Genomic DNA, 25,290 nt, shown 5'->3' with positions numbered 1-25,290 from the left:
ATCAATTGTTTTAAGATGACACTACTTCACCATGGCTGAAAGTGCCACTCCTGGGGACATATGAAAATAATTCCTTCATTTTTAGGTCAAACATTGCCCTACAGCACCGCACAGCCCACATTACAAGAGAAACTGAAGTGAGAAGAGGCCCATTCTGGTATTGCGATGCCCAGAACAGAGCACAGAGCTCCTAGTGTGGTCCCATCTGGAATGTCATTTAATATCCAAGTCAATGAGGTTTCGAGTCAAGAGGATTAGCTTAATCCAACTAGTACCCCCTCCTTGGGGGTAAGGGAGGGGAGCAGTAGTTTAGGTTTCAACCTTAAGTGATACCTCATTCATTTAGAAAAACCCCCAGCTAAGAAAGGGGTTGTAAGGCCTGAGAATTCTCACACAAAAAAACAAACAAAAAAAAAAGAAAAAAATTCAGCATTAGCAAGCCCTAATCCATTTGCTGTGATAGCTATTTATCAGGCCATAAAGAAGCAATGAATAGACTAATTCAATTTTGCTTTAGTAAAGGCTCAGCTGTAAGGGAAACCTGAGCTTGTTATAGTTTTCCTACTGAACAACATGAAAAATTCAGACAAGATGGATGCTTCTGAATCCCTTGGGTCTGAGGAGCAGCTTGCAGTACCTGAAGGAGCACCGCTTCCCTTTGGTACACCCATTTGGTTAAGGAGTAAACAAGGCACACCTTATCTGCACTAGATCTCTCTGCCTGCTGAGCCTTAATTAGAAGGTGAGCATATTCAAGAAAATTGGGATTGATTATCTCAGACAGCATTCCCAGGAATTAGATCAAACGACACACTGGCATCTACGGAGGGCCAAGGAGGAAGAGCAGGAGCCAAAATTACCCACCTTGCCCTGCAGCCCCCACTGTTTGATACACAAATAATTCTACAGCAGCAAGGCTCACCTGTGCCACAAAGCTACAAAAAGCCTTTACCCTGGAATCAGTGAAAACACGCAGAGGTGGGAAAGCACTGAAAACATGCAGAGGTGGGAAAGCATCTGAGGAATTGACTCCTTCTGAAAGACACCCCACCTCGGGCAAACTCACTAGGATGAGGAATTGCCAGAGCACATTTGTTCCCAGCCTAAGGGTGTTTTCACTGCCATACAAATTTGCTGAGTCAGGCCAAACCCAGAATTTCATTAACTGTCTTTTTGGCACCCTGTACCCATGAAAACCAAGCCACATGTGCTCACGAAAATGTTCTCATGCACACAAGCAGGACTTTAGTAAAGCCACTGTAGTAGGCAGGCCCATAATTAGGCAATTTTGATTTGATGGTAAACATGGCTGAATTTGGGAGTTAAAATGTAGGCTTCTTTTAGACAGCTGACACGCTTCTTGATTTCACAGGCTGCAAAGGGTGACCGGGAAAATGCCAGAACTAAAAGAATTTTTCAGTAAAGAATCTAGTTCTTATAATGATACCTGCCTGCAGTTTCCCAGTTGCTGAGCACAAATGAGATAATAACTCAGTGAATTGTTCACATATAATCAGCCATCTAATTATGCGTGCAACTGCCAGGCTGCAATATGCAAATTTACCTGCAAAATTAATATGTGCATTCTGAAAAGTGAACTTTAAAGGGTCTATGGTGACAGGCAGCCAGCAAGATCTAGTTCCAAATGTCTTCTACGACCTTACCATGAAAATAAATGGCACTCCGTTAAGTTCTCAATCCACTTCTGACCATTTGACTTTGAGGTGACTTTTCCTAGCTACTAAACTGCCTTCCCTACAGTCATCCTTCACACCACTGTGAGACCATATATAAACTTCAGGAAGGTTCTTGGCCAAGGTAAAGTGCACCAGCTCTGCTCCATATCCTGGAACAGTTCAGAAAGCCGGTCCCCTCATTTCAATCGTAAAGCAGCTGACAGTAATTGCTTGTCCTGTCTTGCTTCCAAGAAAATGAGAACAAGGACCTAAGGAACAATAGAGTAGAAATGACACTTGTGAAACAAGCATGTTGTAAGTCTTAGATAATCAACTATGACAAATGCATTCATAAATGTATAATTGTTACATGAAGGGGGGGGAAGCTGGAGAGGTACTGTGTTCAGACTCAGAAATCATTGAAATTAGAGAGGGAAAAGAAACAAGCCACCTGGGGCCAACACAGAATCATCACCAATGGTAGTGCATTAATAAAAGGCCCTAAGGAAATAACATATGGCTAAATAGGAAAATTCAAGAGGCTATTCAGGCTGGACTAGCATGCAGTTGCATGTTTGGAAAACCAGTCATAATGAAGGCAATGATAAATGACTGTGAGCAAAAAACAAGAGGGAAATCAGAGGAGCCAAAATTGAGTTTGAAAACTAAATAGCCCAAAGTATTAAAACAAATCAACTAAAGGTCCTTTCAGGATTTGTCTACATTAGTGCTTCAGTTCAGACCAGGAGCATGCTTTTGAAGAAAATCTCTTCATCTTCACTTAATATGCTGTGTTCATGTCTCAGAGCAGACAATCTAGATTCTTCTCAGATGAAACTAAACAAGAAGATGCACACCAGGAATGCACTGAATGTGCTCCAGTTGCTAAGTGGTGGTCACTTTATGGGACCGGGTCAGAACAAATCTAAAATAAAAGCCCCTTCAAATTTGCAGAGTGTGTGGATCCTGCATCCTCATCACCACCAACTGTTCTGTTTTGCATGCCTTCTCCTACTGGCAATCACCATGTGCTAGCACATACACAGCCTCAGTGTCTCTGAATCTTGAAATGAGAATCTGAAATGAAATCTGAACCAGGAAATGTGTGAAATAACCTGAGCACTCACTAGATTGGTGAGGCTTTAGGGAAACACCCACAGCAGAGACTACATTTCTGAGAAGCTAAAGGATTCCTTTGCACCCATCTTCAGCACTAAAAATGTTGAGGCGATACCTATCCCAAACCTGCATTTTTTAGCTCCTAAAACAGTCTGACTAGGAGATGAACGTGTCAGCTATAGTGGCTTATATGAATGTGTAAGCTATAGAGCACAGGAATGAGTTTAAAAAGCACCCTCTTTCTAGTTTTACCTTCATGAGTCTGGGTAAAATCAAGTCAGGTTCTTATAGAAATAAGTAAACTCATTAAAAACAGTCCCTGTTTCAACGGCTGGGAGGACAGCACAGTTTTGTACCTTTTTTTCAGGAAGCTGAAGAGCTGAGTTACATACTGCTAGGCCTCACAAATTAAAATAGTTTAAAAAGAGGACAGGATGTCCCCAGAAGATCACTCAGACATGGTCATTTCTCACAAATGTGGTTTCTGCCCTACAAAAATCATGTGGCATCTGTTTTCTAGAATATATTGGTAAAGGCACTGGAGAACCATTTGACAAAGCTTTGCAGGCACTCTAAAGACTGCCAACAAAGGCCCTGCAGAAGTCACTACAGGTGTGGGGTGGATGTGATAGCGTCACTGCAGTTTAATGAGGCAGTACTCATCAGCTGATCTGCCGAGGCTCTCTATGCCATTGTAACAGACTGACTTTCACTCAGGTGTCCACGCTCTGCAGACACAAAATGATCCTAGGCCGTGAGACCAGGTAATCTCATGTGGCAAAAACGATCTAAAAATCAGGAAGCAATGACATGAAAAATCAAGAGTCAATTTTCCTCATGGCCAAAGGTGGCAATGAGACCCTTCCAGTGCCACGCTAGGTCTGCTGTCTTTAAACACAGGCACTGATGACCTGGAAAGGGATTTAGGCAGGCGGGCAGCAACATTTCCAAATGGTGCACAGTTATTTAGGTTAGTCAGGCAGTAAGATTTTCCAGAGGGATGGACAGTAGCTATATGATGCCAAGCAAAAGTTAATGCTCATAAATAATGCACAATGCAGGGGAAAACTGTCTTTCATTGTTGCAGAACACTGCCAGAACTGCATCAGCTCAGCAAAGGGCTATGTGTGCCACTTCAGATGAGTCCAGGGTGCCCTGACTCAGGGTTCGAGTGCAGTCAAAGAACTAAGATATTTTGGCTGTAGAAGAAATGGCCTGCAGAACAATGCAGAGAGATTATCATTCCAGCTTCCTACATAAGCGGAGGTACAGGCACAGCTGGGAAAAGGCAGTGGTCACCTCGTTTCAAAGTCAGCATTACAGAAGTCACTACTCATCACTGACCTCCTGTTGTCCTCTTCCATCTGGCAACTCAGTCAAAATAAGCGAAGTTAATTTAAACAGTTTATACAGTAGGGTTTTGCTGCCATAGTAGACTCACTTTGACTGGAACAGGTTAAGGAGTACTCATGCAGGCAATTATGCCATCAACTCAGAGACAAAGTAAGTTCTTTATGCAGTGAGGGGTGAGAAATAGCTGGGACAAGCTTGGAGGAGTGTGAAGGCGTAAAGAATACAACAACATTTAACTGCAGCACCAGAAACAGGATGGATTCACTGTACCCAAAAATGGGAAGGCAATTCCAATGAAGCCAATTCCAGTTATCTAACACCATTAACTGTAAGTGCATTTAATGCGTTTTAATGTGATGGTAGATAAAATGTTTTGAGTACCGGTCTTATGAATCAATCTTTCCAGGCCAAGTGTGGTAAATGTTAAGCCAAGAGGATCCAGAAGAGTAAACTGAGACCATGTTCTCATTGAAATCTCTCCTTGGACATTCTGCAGGGCATTTGTGACCTGTCCCAGCTGTTAGCACCCAAGGGTAAAATTCTTGCGGTCACTAGAAACTCCAAAAGTGCACCCAAGGCTACTGAGGTAACACTCCTGTCCTCTCGCCACTACGCAGGCAGGGACAGGTAGTGGCCCCACCACTCAGAGATGAAGCTAAGCAAACTTTGTGGTCATCCTCGCAGCTGCAAGGCCTTATCTGCTTAGATCAGCAGCTCATTTCCCCTGTATACAGACGACTTGGGCTCATCAGCACTCTCCGTTCACTTACACTGTACGGGGTGCTAATAGACATGCAGGGAGCAGTTTGAATTCACCAGATGCTGTCACAGGAGAGGGATGGGGAAAGAGTTAAAAGCAGATAGACATTGGCTATCACATGGTACTCCCATTTTTGCATTCTCAATGCTCACATTTTTTCACCACAAAAGGATACATACGTTGGAATTGTTTGTTTGGGGGTGGGGGAAACGGGTGTTATGTTTATCTGTAACCATTGCTCTCACGCAGTGTTGTATGTACTTGTTCTGTTAGCCAGGAACCAGTATGCCCAAACAGTCTTATGCACACAAGTAAACAAAGCTTGAAGTTACTTACGCTGTGCTTATATGGTTACTTTAATCCAATACAAGTCTATGCTGCTACTGGCTGAGGCTGCTTGGCTCATGCCTTTACCCCACAGCACATCAGCATGCTCCTGCTCCCTGCTCAGGGCTTTCATGTACCAAGAAATCAAATAGCCAAACAGTGATCCAGATCAGGGAAACAATTCATCTGCAAACAGATCTTTTTTTTCCTGTTAGGCTGGTTTTCAGACGATCAACCTGGCACAGCATGCAACTGCAGTGGCATTAATACCATGAGCATTTCAGTGGAAAGGAGAGGACAGGGGAATGTGGTGGCTTTTCCAGCATAATCATCTGCTTATTGGTAGGCTCATACTTAAGTTCTCTTGCTGTCAAAAGGAACATAGGCACATACTTAAAACTCATCTTATGTCTCAGATGCTGTATAGAGCTTTTTAGCAGTTTTAAATTCTACCATAAATAAAACTCTATTCTACTCATAAAATCTCTACAAGCAAGTTTCACAAAACTAAAATTCTCTACGTATGACGATCATTGATATTATGCAATATTTGTATAGCAGCATGAAGTCATAAAATACGGACAAGAAAAAGAAAATTACCTGAGATCATCTTACAACTGTAGTTCCAACAGCATACATTCATTTCAGAGCTGATGGAAACTCAGAACTTCTTTTCTCATCAAAATTTGATGTTTTGAAATTTGGTTTTGATCGAAGGCTAAAACCAAGTATTTCAGCAATGTCTCAATAAATGGACAATCTGGAGGAAAACAAGAATTAAGAGCTATCTGGTTTCCAGAGTCAATTTTACGGCTTTGAATTTTCATTTTAAAATATATTCTATTTTATGGAAGTTCTCTTACTTCATATTTTCCTGTTATTTCATGACTAATCAATAGAATTATGCACTGACTAATACTGACATGTCATAATATGACATATCATAATTTAAATATCCTTCTATTCTACCAAAAAGTGTTATTTTTAAAACCATTAAGGGCAGTTGCTGCCTAGTACTGATCAAAACATCTTTTTTTCTCTCATAGGATAGTTTGATGCTTTGACACAGAAAAGAAAGGAAACTAAAATATTTCAGTCAGCACTAAGCAGAAGCTACTCTAAATTACATTTAGTATAAAATAAAAAAAAAAATTTAAGTGATAGAATGTTTGAACTGCATGTCATATTGTAGGTACTACATCAATGCTAACAGCGCATACAATATCTAGAAATAGTTTAAAACAATGAAAAATACAAAATAAAACAGAATAAAAATTATTTTTAAATAAAAAAGAACATTACAATTGTGTAAAATTAGGTTATTTCCCAAAACAAAATGTGCAGCAGGAGGAAGAGAGTAGCAATCCATTTCATTCTGCTGCAATTTTTGAGCCCAAATCTGGCTCCATTTTACTGATGAAAGCATTTTTCTTTGAAGCTGATATGACCACTTCTGTGAGAATAGCAAAAAAAAAATTGGCTTGGAAAATGTCTTTCTCAAAGAGAAGGAAGTTATAAAAAAATATATTATACCAAATTCTTCTGGTTTTTTTAAACACTTCTGTGTTACTACTAATTAACAATCATGCCTTATCTCTAATTTTTCTCTAATAACCTTCAGGTGACCTGGAATATACTAGGATAATACCAGTGTAATTTGCCCTAGCACATTTAAAATGCCGAGACAACTAAATTCAACGCACGGCCTCTTTGTGACTTTTTTCATTTGTAGGGAAACGTACTTATGTAACATCTTTAGCTCTGCCGATGCCTCTGCAACGAAAGGGAAAAGCCTGAAATGCTGTCCATCCATTCCAGCAACCTGACAGGGATCCACGAAACCGCTGAGCAAATATAAAACTGGAATTTGCAGCTGCAAAGCACAGAAAAGAGGCAAAACACCCGCAAGCTGCAGTCGCGCAGAGGCACAGTCCCCCTGGAAGATAAGGCCGTGGCGGTCAGCTCCTCAGAGCCAGCAGCGGGCCCATGCTGAAGTAACACACTGAGATATTGGCATTTTTCAGAGAGCACTCAGGCATTTCTGTTGCTTGAACTGCAAGGCAGATTTTATTTAATTAGGTTTCAAAAAAAAAAAAGGGCCCAGGTTTCTGGGCCCTCGACACGCCATTTGCAATGCACGCAGTGGTGCGTGGCAGCCATTACATCCCCAGGAACCACCAGGCCCCGACCTGCCCCTCAGGCCCTGCCAGGACTTACCTAACTGGTGACCTAAGCAACTAAAAAAAAAAAGAAAAAGAGGTAAAATTAAAAAAAATAAAAGATAATAAAGGGTTATTTTAGATTCAGGGTCCAAACAGGTAGACGGTAGTTCCTAAAGTCCCCACTGTCAGGAGGCGACCAGACAGGCATCACTCACATCATGGCTGCCCCTTTCAGCACACCCCAAAACTGCTGCATGCCCAGGGCCCCCTCCTGCTGCTGTCTGCCGAGCCCTGCAGCAACGTGGACATGAGGCTTTATGGGCATGGCCATTGCCACCCTTTGCTCTTACGTGAAGGATTAACATCTCCATGCTTATCGCTGGGAACAGCATAAGGTGCTGGCAGGAAGCAAGTCAGAGTCCGTTAGGTGCTCAGTTTCTCTCTTTCCCCACCTTGCAGAGAGCCTGAGATGTAAGGAAGCCCATTTACATAAATGGAAGAAATTCTCCTAATGAAGAGTGGAGAAGAGAAAACAGCTTCATCACCAGGAGCAGCCCCCTGCCGTGCTCGAGATTGGATTTTAAGAACCTGCTCCAGACAGACTCCGCAGCGGGCCAAGGTCGGAGACAGCATCTGGCAGTGACAACAAAACCCCACATCTTCTCTGGGGAAATAAACTTTTGAAGCTGGAGGATGCATGATCTGTATCTTAATATCATCCCTGATTTAACTGGAAACCATTTCATTAAAACGTGGTGGTGTGATGGGAGAAGACTTGTTCATGTCATAACATCTTCCTACAACTCTTACCCTGAGCACAGTTGTTGACGAGGAGAAACAAGAGGGACTTTTCTCACAACCTGAGAATGACAGAGCATTATATGAAGGGAAACTCTGGCACCTGCTTTCAAAATAAGCAGTTAATTTCATTTCTGTGTGTCTATAAAGCTCATATGGGTTACAATGACACACGCTCAGATGCAGCCTTTCATCGCCAAGTGTTTTTCAAAGAGTTTTACAAACTCAGCTGGTTCTGCAAAACTGTATAAACACACATGCACATTAGCACATTCCTGCCCGTTCCTTTTTCTAAAGCAGCAGTGCAAACCAGGAGATAATTTAAGGAATGTAACAGCATTCATTTAATTCACTGAAGCAATTCTTCATTGCCCTTGCTGGGACATAGCAGCTCTTGAGTATTCATCTGCAGAGCTGCATGCACCTTTTAGCTAAACATCCATGGCCATACTGGGACTGCACTGACCCAGATTTCACGCAGGGACTTAGAGGGTGCTCAGGTCCTGGCCCTACATATCTTATGTAGGTAGGAGTTCCAGTGAAAGCCAAGTGCCTGCATGCCTGTGAGGCTCTACATTCCAGATATCCCAGGGTGAACAGCTTACGGACTCAGGGTGGGACAAACTCCCTGCAGTAAAAGCTAGTAGGCAGAGAATTACACAACCCATAGTTATGATTGCTTGCCTTGCAGTGGGCACTCTCCAGCCTTACAACCTTCTCACACGATCCTGATGCCAGTCCCTTCCCAGGCAATTTTCCACACAAGTATGGAAGCTGAGGGACCCTTCCATGAGAATGTTCCCTGTTGTAGTTAGCTACAACCCAGAGTGTGATCCTCTGGTCCACTGTCAGCAGACTGGGACAGCATCTTCTGCAGCTGGCTGCAGAGAGCAGAGCAGTGCAGAAATGGAGTCTCGCGATACAACGATTGAAATGCTAGGCAGGTGTGTGTATGCCAGCAGGGAGCTTTAGGCATACAGACAGTGAATGGGCAGTAAATACAAAAGCCAGAAAACACAGACCTAGGTTACTGTGGGAAGGCATTAGAAGACTATGAGAACCTGGCTTACAGGCTTTGGTGTCCAGATTTTGGTTAACTTCTTACTGCTGGGCAAACAGCTGGAAACTCTTTGTTTTACGGTGAAACTAAAGCCCTAGTATCTGTTCCCAGCCAAGTAAGCAAGCCTAAGCTTTCAGAAAAGTGCCAAGAGTACAGTGTAAGGAAAGAGTCTCCTGTGTAAGAGGCAGTTATCTGAGGCAGGAGAGTTTCTCCTAGGTTCAGATACCAGGTTATTAGATATAAAACCAAGACCCTAGCCTTTTATGACCATTCAGGTTCTTGCCATCAGGCCTTGCTCTGTGTTCTTATGTTCTTTAGTCCAACCTGCAGCAGCCCCATCTGCAGAGGACAGGGGTTTTCTTGGCCACACCAGTCCAAATACACAGCAGTCAGTCCTGAAGGCTGATGAAGTTCTTTGCCAGCAAACTGGAAGTAGTGGACCACGCAAGGGCCACCTTAGTCAGGCAGATCTCTCAGCTGTAGCAGTAAATCTTCATCTCTCGTCACCTTGACTTTGTCCACACTGTCAAGGTGGCCGGCCTGTAGTCCAGACCTGAGCTTGGAGGGGTAGGTGGTGTGAGCTGGTAGCATCGGAAGTGCCCACAGGAGCAGAGCTTGAGTGTAAGCTAATCCCCTCCTACACCTACCCTTTCCTCCCTAGAGAGCAAACTGCTGCACTCCAGGTAACGGCCAGGGAAAGCCAACACACAGGGAGTGTGAACAGGGAGTTCAAGCCAAAGTGTGAACACATGGCCTAAAGTAACTAGACACTACACATACATTTTCTGGGTTTATACCTTTCTATCATCTCAAACAATTTACAGACAACTTAGGAAATCAAATATAAGAGTACCAGGCCATAATTTGGATGATTTATTTCCAAAATTCATTTATTTCCTCACTCTCTCTTGAATTGTCTTCTTCCTGATTAGACCACTTGCTTTTTTAGTCAAGTGTTTTCTCAAACTATTTAATTATTTTCCTTTGCTTCAAGTCTCTCCCTTTTTTAACTGAAAAATATCAAGTTTGGCCATCCCTCTTTCCCTTACTCCAGGTTTGGTATCTGTTATTTCCCCAGATTCTCTCCCTTTTTCTCTTGTTAAATGAGATATCTTGCCTCCTACTGATCCTCCAGGGAAAGGCTCTTGGAAGGAATAGACTTACTTGCTGGTAAAATATACAAAGCTACAAATAAACATAATAGCTATATAAATATAGATTACTTTTCCTGCAAAATGTCTCATAAAGAATGTTCCTACTAATGGTAAGCTGTACATCGGAGAAATATAATCATGAGCAGTATAAGACTTACAAACAAGTGTTCTTATGAACACATCTTGACTTCTGCTTCTGAAGGTGACAGGCACAGTGCCTCATGCTGCCTTTTCTCTGAGCTTACACCTTCCACTTTGTGCTTCTTTCACTCTTCCAACAGTGGAGCATGTGGAGAAGCTTGTCTACAAAAGCAATACCAGAGACAGTATGAACGGTAGCAAAGACAGTGAGCAGATCTGGAAAAGCTCTGCATCTAAAAAGCACTACCTTAACAATATTTGATATTAAAGGAGATCAGTTGCTTTTATCATGTCATTGGGAGAGTGGAGAACCAGAGATCCCATCTTCCCTTTTTTTTTTTTCTTTAAGGTCCATGAGACAAGGGGAAGATGAATTTCAGAAACTAAATCCATGGATTTCTCAAACCCAAAAGTGGGAACCTGCCTCGCTCAAACAGATGGCAAGTTGTAGGAAGCCAAGCAGAAACAACACTCATATTTTACAGTGAGAGTGATTAATCCATCGAAGAGGCTCTCCAGAGGAGGGACTAGATTAGCTTTCACTTGAAATCTTCATTTGAAGTTTGGCTACCTTTCAGGAGAAAACCTATGCCAAACCAAACTTGTTGGGCCAACTCAAAACAGGTTGGAGTATGGCAATAAGTAGAGTCTGTGATAGCCAGTAAATTAAACTAAATTATTTAAGGCACCTTCTGGCCCTTAAGGTGTGTATGACGCTATGAAGCCAGGAGAGTGCAGTTCTAAAGAAATACTTCAAGACTTGCTGTACACCTCACCTGATCTCCTCCATAATCTCTGCAGAGGACATGATAGAAAGTTCCTCAAAGAGCTCACTGGCCATGGACAATGATACAAGTGCTCAATTAGAAGAACTCAAAAGAGAAGAAATCAATTCAGGAATGGATTGAAGAAGAGATGAGAGAAATGTAGAATATGTGAAAATCAATCTAATTATAGAAAGACACCTGAAACAGCTTGAAAGTCAAGTAAGTGCAAGTACTTCCAAACTGCAGAGTTTCCTACAAGAGAAAGAGAATTGACATATCCTGTTTGAAATGGTTTGTTTCCTGACAATGAGGCTCAAATTAAAAAGTAAAATTGAACTTCTTTATAGTAAAAAGTACTATAGAAAACCTACAAAGAACTGGACAAAGGAAAAAAGAGGATTCAGGCATTTTCATTGAAATTCTGTCCAACCTCCAAGTAAGGGACAGAACTTTGAAAGATGCCAGAAACAAATGGCATCTGTTCATCTGAAGTCGGAAAAAGTCCTTATCTTTCCCTAAGCATGCCTACAACACGCCAGCCTGGAGAAGCCAGCAGGCTTTCCATAAACTCCAGAAGGCTCTCAACTGAACACTACAAGGTATTTTCAAATAACGGACACACATAGCAAAGAGGAGAAAACTCATTAAAGTTAATTGGCCCACCTAGAGAGTCTTCTCTCTGCCAAGAGTTGCTTTTTTTTTCTTTTTTTTTTCAAGAACTCTGTTGCTAGCACTGATCAAAGTCAAAACAGTTGAACTCTGAGTAAAATCTTCCAAAATTTTTACTTTCACCCAGGTCTGAGGAAAAACTGGCATCTGAATGAGGAAATAACTGGTATGCAAGTAAGCTGCTAGACTTTATTTTCAGGATTTAAAAAAAAACCCGACCTATTATTTTTCAATAAATGTTTGTTAGAAATCTTTTAGGAGAACTGTGCAGAAAGCTCTGATTTTTGGACCTGGATGACAGTGAGCAAGTTGTTGATCCTGCAAATTTTCAAGTATGCGCTTAGCTTTGTGCAAGTAAGCAGTCAGATTGAAATCAACAGGGCAAGCAAAGTAAACACACATTCTCCCCCAGATCCAAGGAGAAATCAATGACATAGGAATAAAACAAAGCATGTGCATGTGTTTGCAAGAATGAGATACCTTGATGACCATCTGGACTTCTTAATTTTCATCCTCACAAAAATACCTTAGCAAATACTTTTGGTAAAACCATCTACCATGGACTCCAACTGGCTTCAGTGGGTTGGCCACATTTACCATTAAAAGAACCCATAACATTTCTGTGGATTCTCACATGAGGAAGACCACTATTGTACTTTCGTAAATGCCAGCGTTTAAGGACCATGTAATTCAAATCATAATAACACTCAGAGGGGGCTCTTGCTCTTCACAATGCAATTAACCGGGGGTTTTAGACCACAGCTGGTTTTAGAGTTCCCAGAGGTCAAGAAGAATGTCACGTGGAGGAGCGATTATAATGCTGTGATTTACAATCCTCTTCACAGTCATCGGCCCCACTTGTCTCCGAGTGATTACTCAGTGTCGGCGGAGGCTGTGGAGAAGCCAGCAGCACAGACCTACACAAGAAGAAGTGCCGCACTTCTCGGCAGTGATTCACCCACTGAGCACAGAAAGCCTTCAGAGAAACCTGCTGCAGCCTTCTTCAACTGGAAAGATGGGCTGCGTCTACACTGCCTTGTCGGCGTGCTTCCTGGCACCTCTTCCCTGACGCCAGGCTGTCTGTAGGGATGCCACGAGAGCCCCTTGGTTGGTACAAAGGGCTGGGAACCTCATCAGTGGCTTTCCCAGAGCTGCCCAAACCCCTTATGCACCTGCAGGATAACACAGCACCAGCCAAACCACTGCACACCCAAACTGCTCCCTGCCCCACCACAGACAGCGTGTCTCCTCCGAGGTCGCACGTCAGCCAGCACACCAGTGCCTGGGGGACTGCAGGAAGCTCCGGCACGAGGGGCAAGTCCCACTTGCTATTTGTCCTGCCACCAGGCCCACGGACTTCTTCCACCCATGCAGAGCCCAGGCAGCGCCAGCTGGCACAGCAAGCCTCTGGGCACAGCACCGCACGCACGGGCCATTTTGTCGCATGCAAGGCTATTGCTCCCCATCCTCCCTGTCCCAGACAAGCCCTCTCCACTCACCCTAGAACCTAAGCTGCAAAGCCAGGGTGCTGCAGAGGGACAAGCCCACCCAGTGCTGTCTCCAACTCAGGCAGGCACCAGCTGCCTGGTGTGGGAATGCACCTCCCGGCACACAGAGACCCCAGGTCAAAGAATCACAGAATCATTTAGGTTGGAAAAGACCTTTAAGATTATCGAGTCCAACCAAGGTGATGCACTTATCCCTTGGGGATGGAGGAAGCAACATGAAGATCCATTAAGTGACTCCAGCTCTGGCCTGGAGACCCGTTTACCAGCAGCTGTGACACCCCTGATCCCTGCCACAGGCCACCTGCCCACACCTCATTCTGGCTTGCCACCAACATTTAAGCCCAAGTCTCATGAGAAGTTTGGGCGGCTGAGCTGGCAGTCTCTGGGCAGGGGTAGCAGAGGATGGTGGACTTCCTGCAGGAGAGCAGGAAGGAGGAAGGAGAAAGGCAGGTGCAGTACCAGCACCCACTAGCCATGTCTTTCCATGCACTCCATAACCCCTATGGCATATCCAAGGACCATCAAATGGGCATTACTGTCAGCTCTGTCAATCACAGGCAACTCCTGTGGACTGCAGCCCAAAGCACAGCCTGAGACACTGTAAGATCTCAGGGCAACCCCAAGCACCTAAGTGTACATTGAACAAATACACACACATCTTTTAAAAATCTTGGGCCCATCAGCCAGCAGTTGACGGTCCTTTTGCAATTCTCTAACCAGAGAATAGTTTCCTACAGTCACAGTGCAAATAACTCTCAGCAGCTCTGCCAGTGTATCCAGCCTAGGGAGAGAAACCCAGCTTGATCTCCTGATCCACTAAATCACTTTTCAGCGAAGCTTAGAGGGTGCCAGAGAAAGCCAGTAGTGATTTCTCTGTGCACGTGGAACATGGAAGAGCTACCACATCAAAGTGGGGGCAGCCACTACTGACCAGGAGGCCAGTCAGTGTAGGAACCCCAGGGTGAAAGTCCCCATGAACGAGTAGCTGCACGTGACCCAACATACTAATCCCCCACCTTCCAGCTCAGGCTGCATCCTGCATAACAAACAAAGTCTTGGGGTCTGGAGTTTCTTGAAAATTACTTTTCCAGCCCAAGATGATGCAGATTTTTCTTCCTGATGATAGTCCTCCTTTCTCTGGCAGGAATCCTAAGCTCTCCTAATGTGGCTCAGATGAATCTGACCAGCATCACGAGTGCACCAGTTCATTTTTTGTTTCATTTATTTTTTCCCTTTTGGCTGGGTGTAGCTGTAATGCAATTTTTTTCATCAGTATAGGGGAGGGCATTATTTATAGGGGATTACAGGGATTACTAAAGCAAACCATTTGCACTTTCCAGTGGCTGGTACAACTTGCAATATCCTGCCCTGCCTCACAGTTAGCAAGTTGGAGGATCAAACAATTTTGGTTTGATTCTCCTCCAGCATGCTGATGCAGCACAAGTCTTGTGTCTACACTTTTGAGCATGCTGGGCACAGACCCATACCCACCAGCTGCTTCCAGTACTCCTCTGTGCAAACACACAGATCGCTTCAGGGCAGGAGGGGGAGATGCACTTTGGTTTATCCCCCCAACATTCCTACACACCTCTGTGGCCTGTACTTAGCGTGGGTCCCTTCAGCTTCTCCATGCAGACCCTCTACTCCTTTGACACCCTTCTCCATCACACTGTTCACTGTGTGGTCCGTTATGACCATGGCTGCAGCCACTTACTGTTGAACAGGATGCTTGGCCCCGTTCACCCCTCCAGCCCAGTGCTAAGGATCCTAGCACTTCTAAGGTGCCTACCTCCTTGACATTTAAGGAGTGAGTGTACTTCTTTCACAACATTCCCACTCACTGACCAAGAGAATGGGAATGATGCCCATGCATTAATAAGATAATAAAGATCCTGCTCTTTGCATTTTCCTCAGTCATGTATCTCCCAGGTACCAATGCATATAGACGGAACAGATTATATATGACATTTTATTCTCCTCGTCACATACAAAAAACAGTGGAGCAGACAGCCTGCAAGAACACTGAGTATACAACAAGCCTCCTCCACCCTGCCTCACCCCACTGCTGCTTCCAGGTGAATTGTGAAGGGAAACTCAAAATTAAAGCCTTTTTCTCCCTGCATGTAACTTTCACATCAGCCCTCAGCAGAAAATTGAGCTGAACTTACCTCATTACCACAGTCAGAAGCTCCGTGAGAGCCTTGCACATGTTAGGCATTCTCCAAGGTGCACCAACCAGCCCCTGCATGGAAGCGTCATGTGAGTCTTCATCTACAGAAGTTCATGAGTCTGCAAACCCTGTTAAGGTGGCTAAAGGATTCCCCTTGGGAGAAAGTCCATCGTACTGTCAGGATACATCTGCTCCTACAGAACTCAGCCAGAGACCTCTTACTGATTCAGTAGAGCCGCACTGTCCCCCAAAACTATCCTCAACATAAAAGTGTTGAAGATTTTAGTAAGGCAGATTTTCTATGTGCCAGTTAGCATTCTCCAAACAAGGTTGACTTGGCAGCCTAAATACAATGCAAAAAAACCAGAGATGAAAACTCTCCCAGGTTTACAGTGAGCATTACCTCCCATTAAAAATGCTTTTAGAAGGCAACCTTGAATACTCCAGAAGTGGAATGTGTCAATGCATCACTCCCCCTCTTAACCAGCATTCAGTAAGTGGCGACTCTCCCACTCCTCCGCAGCATTGCACAAATAGCTGTGCAAAGAGAGGCAGCATTAGCCTAAGGTAGTCCACCAGCTGCAGCCTGCGTGTTTTTAAAAGTCTGTTGAAGCAGCACTAAGAAAGCAACACATTACGTAGGTCACGGAGAGTAATGCTTTTTTAATCTTCCCTTCGTGCAGCAGTTGGGAAAATGCACGTTTTGACTCCACATCAATTCTCACTGTTATCCTATCTGAACCTCAGAATTCTAGGAAAGGACACAATAAAGATTCCCTTTTCAATTTCCCTTGTTCTGTTTCAGTGGGTGGAGGGACATAGCACCAGTCCCAATGAATTTATCAAGCATTTCATTTGCTATAGCTTGTGTTTTTCTGAGAGCTCTTCAGTCAGATGTTACGTGAAAATCGTGCCAGCAACACAGTTCGAAAAAAGTGAATCATAAAATCTGAAAGGCCAATAAAAAGAACCTCACATTTTAAACAATACTCATTATTTTTAAGCCCATGATTACATGCCACGAGTTCAAAATATCTGGGGCAGGTTGCCTTACAATTCTTGAACATTTATGCTGGAGACACTGGCAGTGCTGGACAGATCCTAGGAGCCTCTGAGCAGAAATAATGCGTGGCAGACTGGTCATGCCTTAAGAGAAATTTCTGTGACTCCAACAGGACTGCTTTAAATTTCAAAGTCTTCCTTCATAACAGAGTGTAGCAACTTACTAAACAGAAACTGATCTCATTAAGTGACAGGTGATGCATTTCAGTGATCAAAGCCTAGATTCAACAGTAGGAGCCCATGAGTCATGTCGACTGTTGCCATTCTAACTGCTCCTCGGATGATTTCCAAAGCAATACATCCCTGCGCATTTGTTGTACCCAGCTCAGCCTGCAACTCCAACAATTTACTCCTAAGTAGAAGTCCAGCTGGAAGATGATTTTCAGAGTGCCATTAAAACATTTAGTGACAGAAATATTCTGCTGACACTGAAGAACCTGAAATTCTTTAAGCTCACACTATCAACAAACAGGATTTTGACAGACTAGTCAGGTGTCCGGAAGATGCACAGGCTCTGGGTCCGTGGGAGCAAATCACTGCATGCACAGACCTCCTGGGGTCAAGCCAGTGGCCACGCCGAGTGCTTTGCAAGCAGAGTGCCGAGTGCTTTGACAGTGCAGAGCCCTTACTCTGCTGAAGAAACCTCCAGAGTACAAGATTCAGCTGAGGGAGAGAGAGGCTATCAGGAAAAGAGAGTGATTGAAGACATACCTAAGATCTTCACCATAAAACCACTTGTGCTCATTTGTTTGCTGAAGGTTAAGACGGAGAAAACATTCCTGAGCCAGGAAAACTGCCAGTTGTTATTTTAATACTTACCCAACTCAGTGTTTCTCCGCAATCCACAAACAAGAAAACCAGAGTATCTAGGAGCATAAAACTACTTACTTTATACACTTGGGACCATAATCTAAGGAAGGGTTGAAGAGCTTCACTATCAGATTCTTTAGTAAACAAAATTTAAAGTACTGGTATTCAAACTGTTTAGGCCTTTGGGAATGCCAATGGAGTTTGACATTTTAGGTATTTGGCCATGGTTTGGCTGCACAGACTCTTCTGGCTTTCCAGCGACACCACATAGCGTTCTGAAATTTTATTCTTGGAGATCAAGAGTTGCTTACAGCCCAGTGAGACAAACCAGCTATCTACGATCAAAAAGGCAAAGGCACCTGAAAGTCATGCTAAGGTTTCCCTTCCTCTGCAGAGAGAATTTATGACCATTCAGGGTACAGTTACTCGCTTTCTTCCATGGCACAACTCAAGACTGTTTGCTCAAACCCAGAACTGCTCAAATCTTCTGATATACTCCAGTGTCCGTTCCTGCGTTTACAGCTATTGAGAGAGAAGGCGCACACTGTTATGCATTAGCTTCCCAAAATAGCTAACTACCAGTCTGGGTGGCTGACTGGGCTAAACAAATTGCAACCCAAGACTCCTTCCTTAGCCTCCCCCACCCCACCCCCTATTAAAAAAAAAGTTCATATTAGAAACTATCAATTATGAAGAAAATAGTACATCCAGTTGAGAGCCAGCTATTCAGCAGACTTTTTATAAATAAATCCTGCTGCTGAGAAAGCACCAGTGCTTATGTAACCACGCACCAGTCCAGCAAGCGCAGCTCTGCTTGTGGCCACTGGTTTCAGCGGTCAGAGTTTCTATCCCAAAGGCAAAGATGACTTTCAGTCACTCCCTTTGCATATTCAGTACTTCAGAAGACAGGAAAACAGGCTTGGTAACATCTCCTTACGCCTTGTTTTGTGGCCTACTGGAGACCACTTTCCCTCAGAGCCGGCACTGCTGTATCTTTTTGGGATCAGCTGAGGCTCCGAGAGGTGCGCTCCGGCTGATTGCTCTTGGGATGAGCTGGACTCAGGAGCTTAAGTCTTCTGCTCTTGACATCCATCAATCTTCTGTTAAGATCAGAAATGGGCCCCACAGAAAACGGGCATGAATGTCTGACTCACCAAAGGTCCTAATTCACAACAAATAATGCCATGTATTTGAAAATCAGCTGATGGGCTCATCTCTAATGAGCATCTAGGATTTTCCTACTGAATGCAGGCATCAACCTAGAAATTGGAACAAATTAAATGCAAAATTTAATACTACGCTAAAGGAAATTGAATAAAGACAAACATACAACATTTATATGTGTACAGCCTCTGTTGACAATCATCTTCATTGTGTGAAGCTGAAAGCTTGTATATTCTCCTTTCTACTCAAATGAAATCTAGGGCCCGAAGTCCTAGCCAGAGGCAAAGTGACTTTAAACTACAGGCTTTCTGGGCACTTCCTATTTAAGAAAACCTTCTGAGAAACCTTTGAGTAAAACACATTCTTTAAGGCATTCTGTATTTCCCTACTCATAGTTTGCACTTTCTACGCTGCAAATCTGAATTTTCAGCAGCCCACCAGAAAGGGCGGCTCAGGGAGCCAAACCCGTAGCATAGACTTACAAACCTACGGCTCCTCCTGGCTAAGCTCACACCTGTATGGAAGGAAGGTCTGTCCTACAAGCAAAAAATCATTGATAAGAAAAGCTCTGCCTGGAGCAGGCACCAGTGCACACAGCAACCACAGGATCGAAACTGGCCGTACCTACCAAAAAAAAAGGCACACCTAATATAGATCCAGCTTCAGTAGACATGTAGTGCGTTCTCTCTATTCTCCCAACATTTCTTCCACGAAAGAAGAGACAAAATGTGACAGTCTGTTCTTAAAAGAAAAGCAGATTTAAAAACAGAAAAAGAAAACCCGGGGGACAGGATGGGGATGACACATACAGGACACACCACCAAAACCACAAACACACACGCATTCATGTCTCCTGAATAAAGACGTACAGAAAGAAAATTTCCTCTTTCATTTTTCTAATTCACTTTTTCCTTAAAAAAGAAGATACACAGAAGAAACGCTCGTTTCTTCCTCCCCTGAAGTTCTGTATCTAAAAAAAAAAAAGCAAAAAAAAAAGCAGCATCCCCCTCAAAAAATGAGCCAGCTACCTCCCTGAAAGAGAACAGACAAACTCATGAAACAGCAGCCTAGAGAGCAGCTTGTCACAGGTCTCTCGGAATCTGACCTTGGCCTCCAGACTGGCCTTCCCTTTGGCAACATACAACACTGGAGTGCCGGGGCAGGCAGCTTCTAGATGAAGCTTATTCAGGTAAAGAACATCCTCTTTGCCTAACAACGTATGTCTCAACTTACTTTTTTTCTACAGAAGTTACACGCATACTCCTTAGCTGGGAGAAACGGCCAGTGCATTCCTTCAGTAGCATGGGGGAAATATGGAGATCCTCTGGAAACTACCAAATTTATGTCAGACCTGCAGGAGGTCGTACTACATTAATGTCATCATTCACATGCATTGCTGTTCCTCCTTTTTACAAGAGCAAAAGAAAGACAAAATATACGTTGAGACCTTTGTCCTGACATTCTTCTCAGTTTGAAATGTCCATCTGGCTCTAGCTGATGGTAAAACAAAGCATCTTTTATTATTCTGTTCATATATAAGCATGGTTATTCTCTAACCTGCCACCTGGAAGTTTCTGGCCTTTTCTATAGAGAATAATTTTTTACCTGTACTTTGAACAGAGTTATTACCTTAAAGAAAGAAGTATGACGTGTCTTTTGGCACTGTAAGTTATTTTTTCTTGTACCTTTTCTGCTTTTAAGAAATGAGTCAAGTTTTATTTTTAATCACACTTTTATTACCTTTTTCCAAAAACAAGCAAAAAAACCCCCTCCAACAAATCACATCTTATACTGCTATATTTACACTGTAGACTTCTTAATCTCTTATGTAAATATACATATTCTGAAGTAATCTGCCTTTAGAAAAGAATGCTATTTTTAGCATTCTGATGATAGATAAATCTTCATTATCAATGTAATGCTCTAAGAGAAAAGAAAATCAATTTTCAGAGTTGTCAAATATCAAGATAAGCATACAGATTAAGTCTATTCAAATTACTTGAAACAAAAAGAAACCTCAAATGTTACAATAACTTAGGATAGTGTACTATACCACACAGAACATGGCCAAAACCGATTATTTTTGATAGACATTAGTTATGACAATTGTTTTCCAAAGCAGGAATAAAAAAGTTTTTTAAAAGTTTCAAACATGCTATTTAGAATAGTCACTTCTTCTTGGCAATTAGTTTATCTTCATAGTTGACTGGGATTATGCCACTGCATTCTTCTGTCTTTGATAGAGGATGCTTTATAAAAGCACGTCTAATTACATCAATATCACGTCCTAAATGATCCATCATGGTCGATACAATCGAAGGTGGGCCCTCTAAGTCTATCAAAAAATACCTGCAATGAGAAACATACACACAATAAAAAAAAAATACCTGTACTGCAACAACTTTAATTCAAATAACTGTTCTGTGGGATTTCTTAAATGAAACTTCCTAATTTTTTCTTACATTTTGGTACCAGAATTGTTTTAAATAAAAGCTCAGTATTATCTTGATTTCAAATAAGGAAAGTTCAATTGAAGCAGGCTCAGCCTGAACTTTTCTTTGTTGTACAGCACTGCTTACCCAAGGAGATTAAAGAGAGCTTACTCTTCTTGTACCTGTTCCATTCATTTCCACACCTTGATTTGAATAGTCTTAAAAAAAAAAAAAGGTAGGGTGGCACATTCATTTCAGTTACAACATGCATTCTCCTTCTTCAAATTCACAGCATCGCTTCTTTGCGGAACAGATGCCAGTGGGAAACATCTCAAGCTTATATACATACAGGCACATTTCTTCCTTTAAAGTTCTGCTTCGGAGCTGAATGGAAATGAAAACAAACCAGCAGAAGAAACCCAAGGAGATGGACTTATCCCAAATTAGGCACATCTCTGATGTGAACACATCTTAAATTTTCAATGTGAGGGTGGAAGCTGAAGCCACATACAGGCAATGCCCACTTGCGCAGTTGGCACTTGACGAGCATTCTGTCGTGCTGACCTTGGCGGGACTGAAAAGGTCTTACTTCCACACATGCACAGCACGTATAAAACGCACTGCTCCAGGTAAGCACTTCGTGTCCACCACACAGCTATCTTTGACATCTATAAAGAAAAAGGCAACCACCTACCTACAGGAAGAAGGACGTTGCTCCCCATTAATATCTTAGGTCACTGAGGTCACTTCTGCAATAAACTCCTTTGCTGAAGAACTGAACCTTCTTCATGACCTCAACTATAATTTTGCAAGAGGCTTTTAAAACTCCAGTACACCCAAGAAAGCGAAGAGGTCTACTGCACTTCATGAGCCCCATTTCAGACAAGAGACACAACTACATACTGTGCATTAACTTAATCTCAGATATGCAAATTCAGGTCCCATCTCTTAACATGAGGTGTACCTTAAATTATTAAGCAATATTATGTCTATTGTTCCTGCAAGTTATAAGCAACCTAGTGCCAGCCATCATACTAATGCAAAAAAATGAGTGAGCCATGTCACTGGCCATCCCTCCTCCCTTGAAATGCTGTGAATGAACCAGCATTGTCAATGGAGCTGTAACCAGAACACTTTTTTAATAGCTTTGTCTGCATTTGGCATGGCACTAACTATAGTATAGTAAAAAGACAACCCAACTGTCTCAGAAATCCTACTGAAGAGAACTAACCACTCACCTCATTTCCAAGACTAGCAGTAATTTATAAAGGCTAAATGCACAGCACAGCACTTCCCACCTAGCTATTTCATTTTAATCTTTACGCAGCCTCTTATTAAAGCTCCCCTTTCCTCCTAGTCCACTCAAACACACCTCCCCATGAAGCATCGGTATAACCTGAAAATGATACCCCTTAAATGAAGTCACATTCAAGCAGGATCAAGCATCCCAGTTTGATTTTAAAACTGTACCTAACAGAGGAATTTGTTCTGCAAGAGGTATGGATTGTCACTAAGTCAACTATAGCGTGAGCATTGCACTTCACAGTCCACCTTCATAAAGGTAATCTTGAATGGTAAGTCCCCAAGACCAGAAGCTGAACTCCAAGTCTGAACGGGAAATACGGGAGGATGGGGTCATGGACAACAGACACACTCATGTTCTTCATGCTGCATGGAGTTCAGTTTCATCCAACTAAACGTGTTACATCAAAAATATTACACACAGAGCAGACCCATCGGGCCAGGAATGACTCAAGCAGCGTGTGCTGGATTACTGCACAGGGGTGGAATCCACCCGTGGAAAACACGGTGAGGAAAATTCTCCTTAGCCAGACATCCCAGTCCTGAAAATCTGAATAGCCACAATTCAGCTCTGAAGTCTTTTTCAGAAAAACCAGACTGAAGCACTGAATTCTGATATCTGAGGGGTCCGATGGAAAAAATCTCCCTGCAGCCTGTACTGAAGCAACGAGTCCTCCAGAAGAGATGCCCACCTGGTGCGGGCTGTGGCCGAGCGTCACTGAAGCCAAGGGACCAGTGCCAGGTCACGTCAGCGAAGGTGCTGCTCCTCTGACTGCAGCAGAGCTACTGAGAGCTACAGGAATAACTTGCCTCAAGAAGGATTTGGAGGAACTCTGGTGGGCTCAGTCCTCCTCGCAAACCCTCACAGGCTTCAATGGGGAACAGGATTCGGCTCAATATATTTGGAAAACTGAACTGCCTACCGGTTTCTGGTCTTCAAAATTAAGAGATGCCACGCGGTTAAAAGTTTACGGAGTTAAGCTTGGACAATTCGTTAGAAATACTGCACAGCAACATCTGAAGGATGCACGCCCCTTAAAAAGGGAAAGTCATATTTTCTGTTAAAGCCATTAAAAGCCACTGGTAAATTTAACAGATGACACTTAACTCTTCTCCTTGGGAAGAAGCCTTCCAAATTCTCCCACAGTTGCGACTAACAGAAAGGAGGATGGGGGGAGAAATTCTACCTGGTGATCCACCACCACTTTCATGCCCCCTTCCCTTAGCAAGGGCATTTGTTCATATTGCAAACCGTGCTCTTTGCCGCACCATTTTAGTCCCACCATTTCTCGATAATTTCATTTCATTTCTGCTTGCAAGTCATATGCTGCTTTTCATTGTGTTCCTAAAACGGCAATAGTTTTTTTTCTCCGAAGGCTGCTTTGCAACTTTGTGCTTTCTCTCACATTAGCAAAGGGTGGAAATTTCCACTGACGCACTGTTGATAACTGAAGGAGAAGGGGGGGGATGGGAGGATGAGCTGTTACAGCATACTTTATGACTCCTCGCAGAATAGGTATTTTATCTGAGAATACAAAACTGCAGTAACTGGGGACAACGCGACTTTTTAAAAACAGCCACCGCTCTTCAACGTTAACAAGCAACGATTGCCTTCCTGTGCCAAAAAAGAGAGAAGGAAAAGAGGGCCAGCGTAAAAAATATTATTTCTTCATTAAAGAAAGAGAAGAAACTAGCAGCTACAAAAGCAATAACCAAACACAATTGACAATGCAATCCCTGAGGAGATCTGGAACCCCTTCCCCCCAAATATACACATTTACATTAGCTGTCACAAGGCCGTGGGGTTTTTTTAACCCACCCTCAATAAGGCATGCAGCAACCTTCGTTTCAGGCAGTGATCTATGACCTGATACACAACGCTGTAGCTACTGCTTTTGTAGTAAACAAAACGAAATCCCAACGAGACTTAAAGATAGGGAAAAATACAGGAATGCAGGAGGGAAACCACCTCATTCTTGCAAGCAAAAATGCAAAAGCATTTAGGCTCTCCAGGAGTCAGCCGAGTCATCAGGGGAGAAATGCAGGAAAATTCCACTGATTCACTACGAGACCACAGTTATTTTTGTCATCCTGCTCGACTGTAAATAGAAGGATGATTTAAATACAGGAGAACAGACTGAAACATATTAAAACAATGCATTAACTGAAAAAAAAATTAAAAAATCATACGATCTCAAACAAAGAAGAACATGCCTTTGCATATGGGGGAGGGGCAAAAAAAGACAGGTTTCATTTATGCTTTTTAACATATTCAAGCCAGAAATTGTTTGAACTTTGAGTCCTAAGGATACTCAAATATTTTGCTTCCAAATGGACAGTCTAGGACTTCAAAGAACACTGAAAAGCACCTGGATCAAAACTCACTTTTAAATCCTCCTAGAATACGACTCTGTCAGCCTGGGGAGCCGTGGGAAAGGCACACGTAGGGTGGACTTGGAAGAGGCTGTGCGGTCCCGTGGTTGTGCCCAAAAAATGTCTGTATGCTTAAATTTCTCCTTTACATAGTGGCAGTAAGTCTTTGTAAGCTTCCCCAGTGGGGAGGTGGAAGATACAAAGGAAAGAAAATGTTCTGACTAACAGGTAGAGGTGAAGCATTGAACAGGGAAACAGGAAACCGCCTGGAGGAAAGCAAGCTGCAGCACTCATGTGAGAGCAGCTGGACATTCGTTCTCATTAAGGTAATCCTATATAAATGAAATTGTTTTGCTACCTAAATGATCGCTTCATCTTTGGGACCACTGCGTTGCTCTGAAGAGAGGTAGTTTGCTTTTCTTCTCCATTCTGGTGGTAGCTACCCTTCCTCAGCAGGGTAGGCACGCAAGTTCATGCTCAGAA

General features: G+C 43.0%; 1 protein-coding gene across 1 annotated transcript in view; it reads right to left on the bottom strand.

Annotated features, from left to right (window-relative positions):
* Window positions 1-20,419: 20,419 nt before the first annotated feature.
* MRPS6 (mitochondrial ribosomal protein S6) overlaps window positions 20,420-25,290 on the bottom strand; it is a 46,935-nt gene continuing 42,064 nt past the window's right edge. Inside the window, exon 3 of the mRNA XM_072846068.1 lies at window positions 20,420-21,049. Within this exon, the coding sequence (XP_072702169.1) occupies window positions 20,869-21,049 (181 nt within the window). The 3' untranslated portion in view covers window positions 20,420-20,868. The remainder of the gene's footprint in view (window positions 21,050-25,290) is intronic.

The sequence above is a fragment of the Ciconia boyciana genome, chromosome 1, assembly GCF_034638445.1.
Source record: "Ciconia boyciana chromosome 1, ASM3463844v1, whole genome shotgun sequence".
Classification (NCBI taxonomy): Eukaryota; Metazoa; Chordata; class Aves; order Ciconiiformes; family Ciconiidae; genus Ciconia; species Ciconia boyciana.
This window is presented reverse-complemented; position numbering and strand designations above follow the sequence as displayed.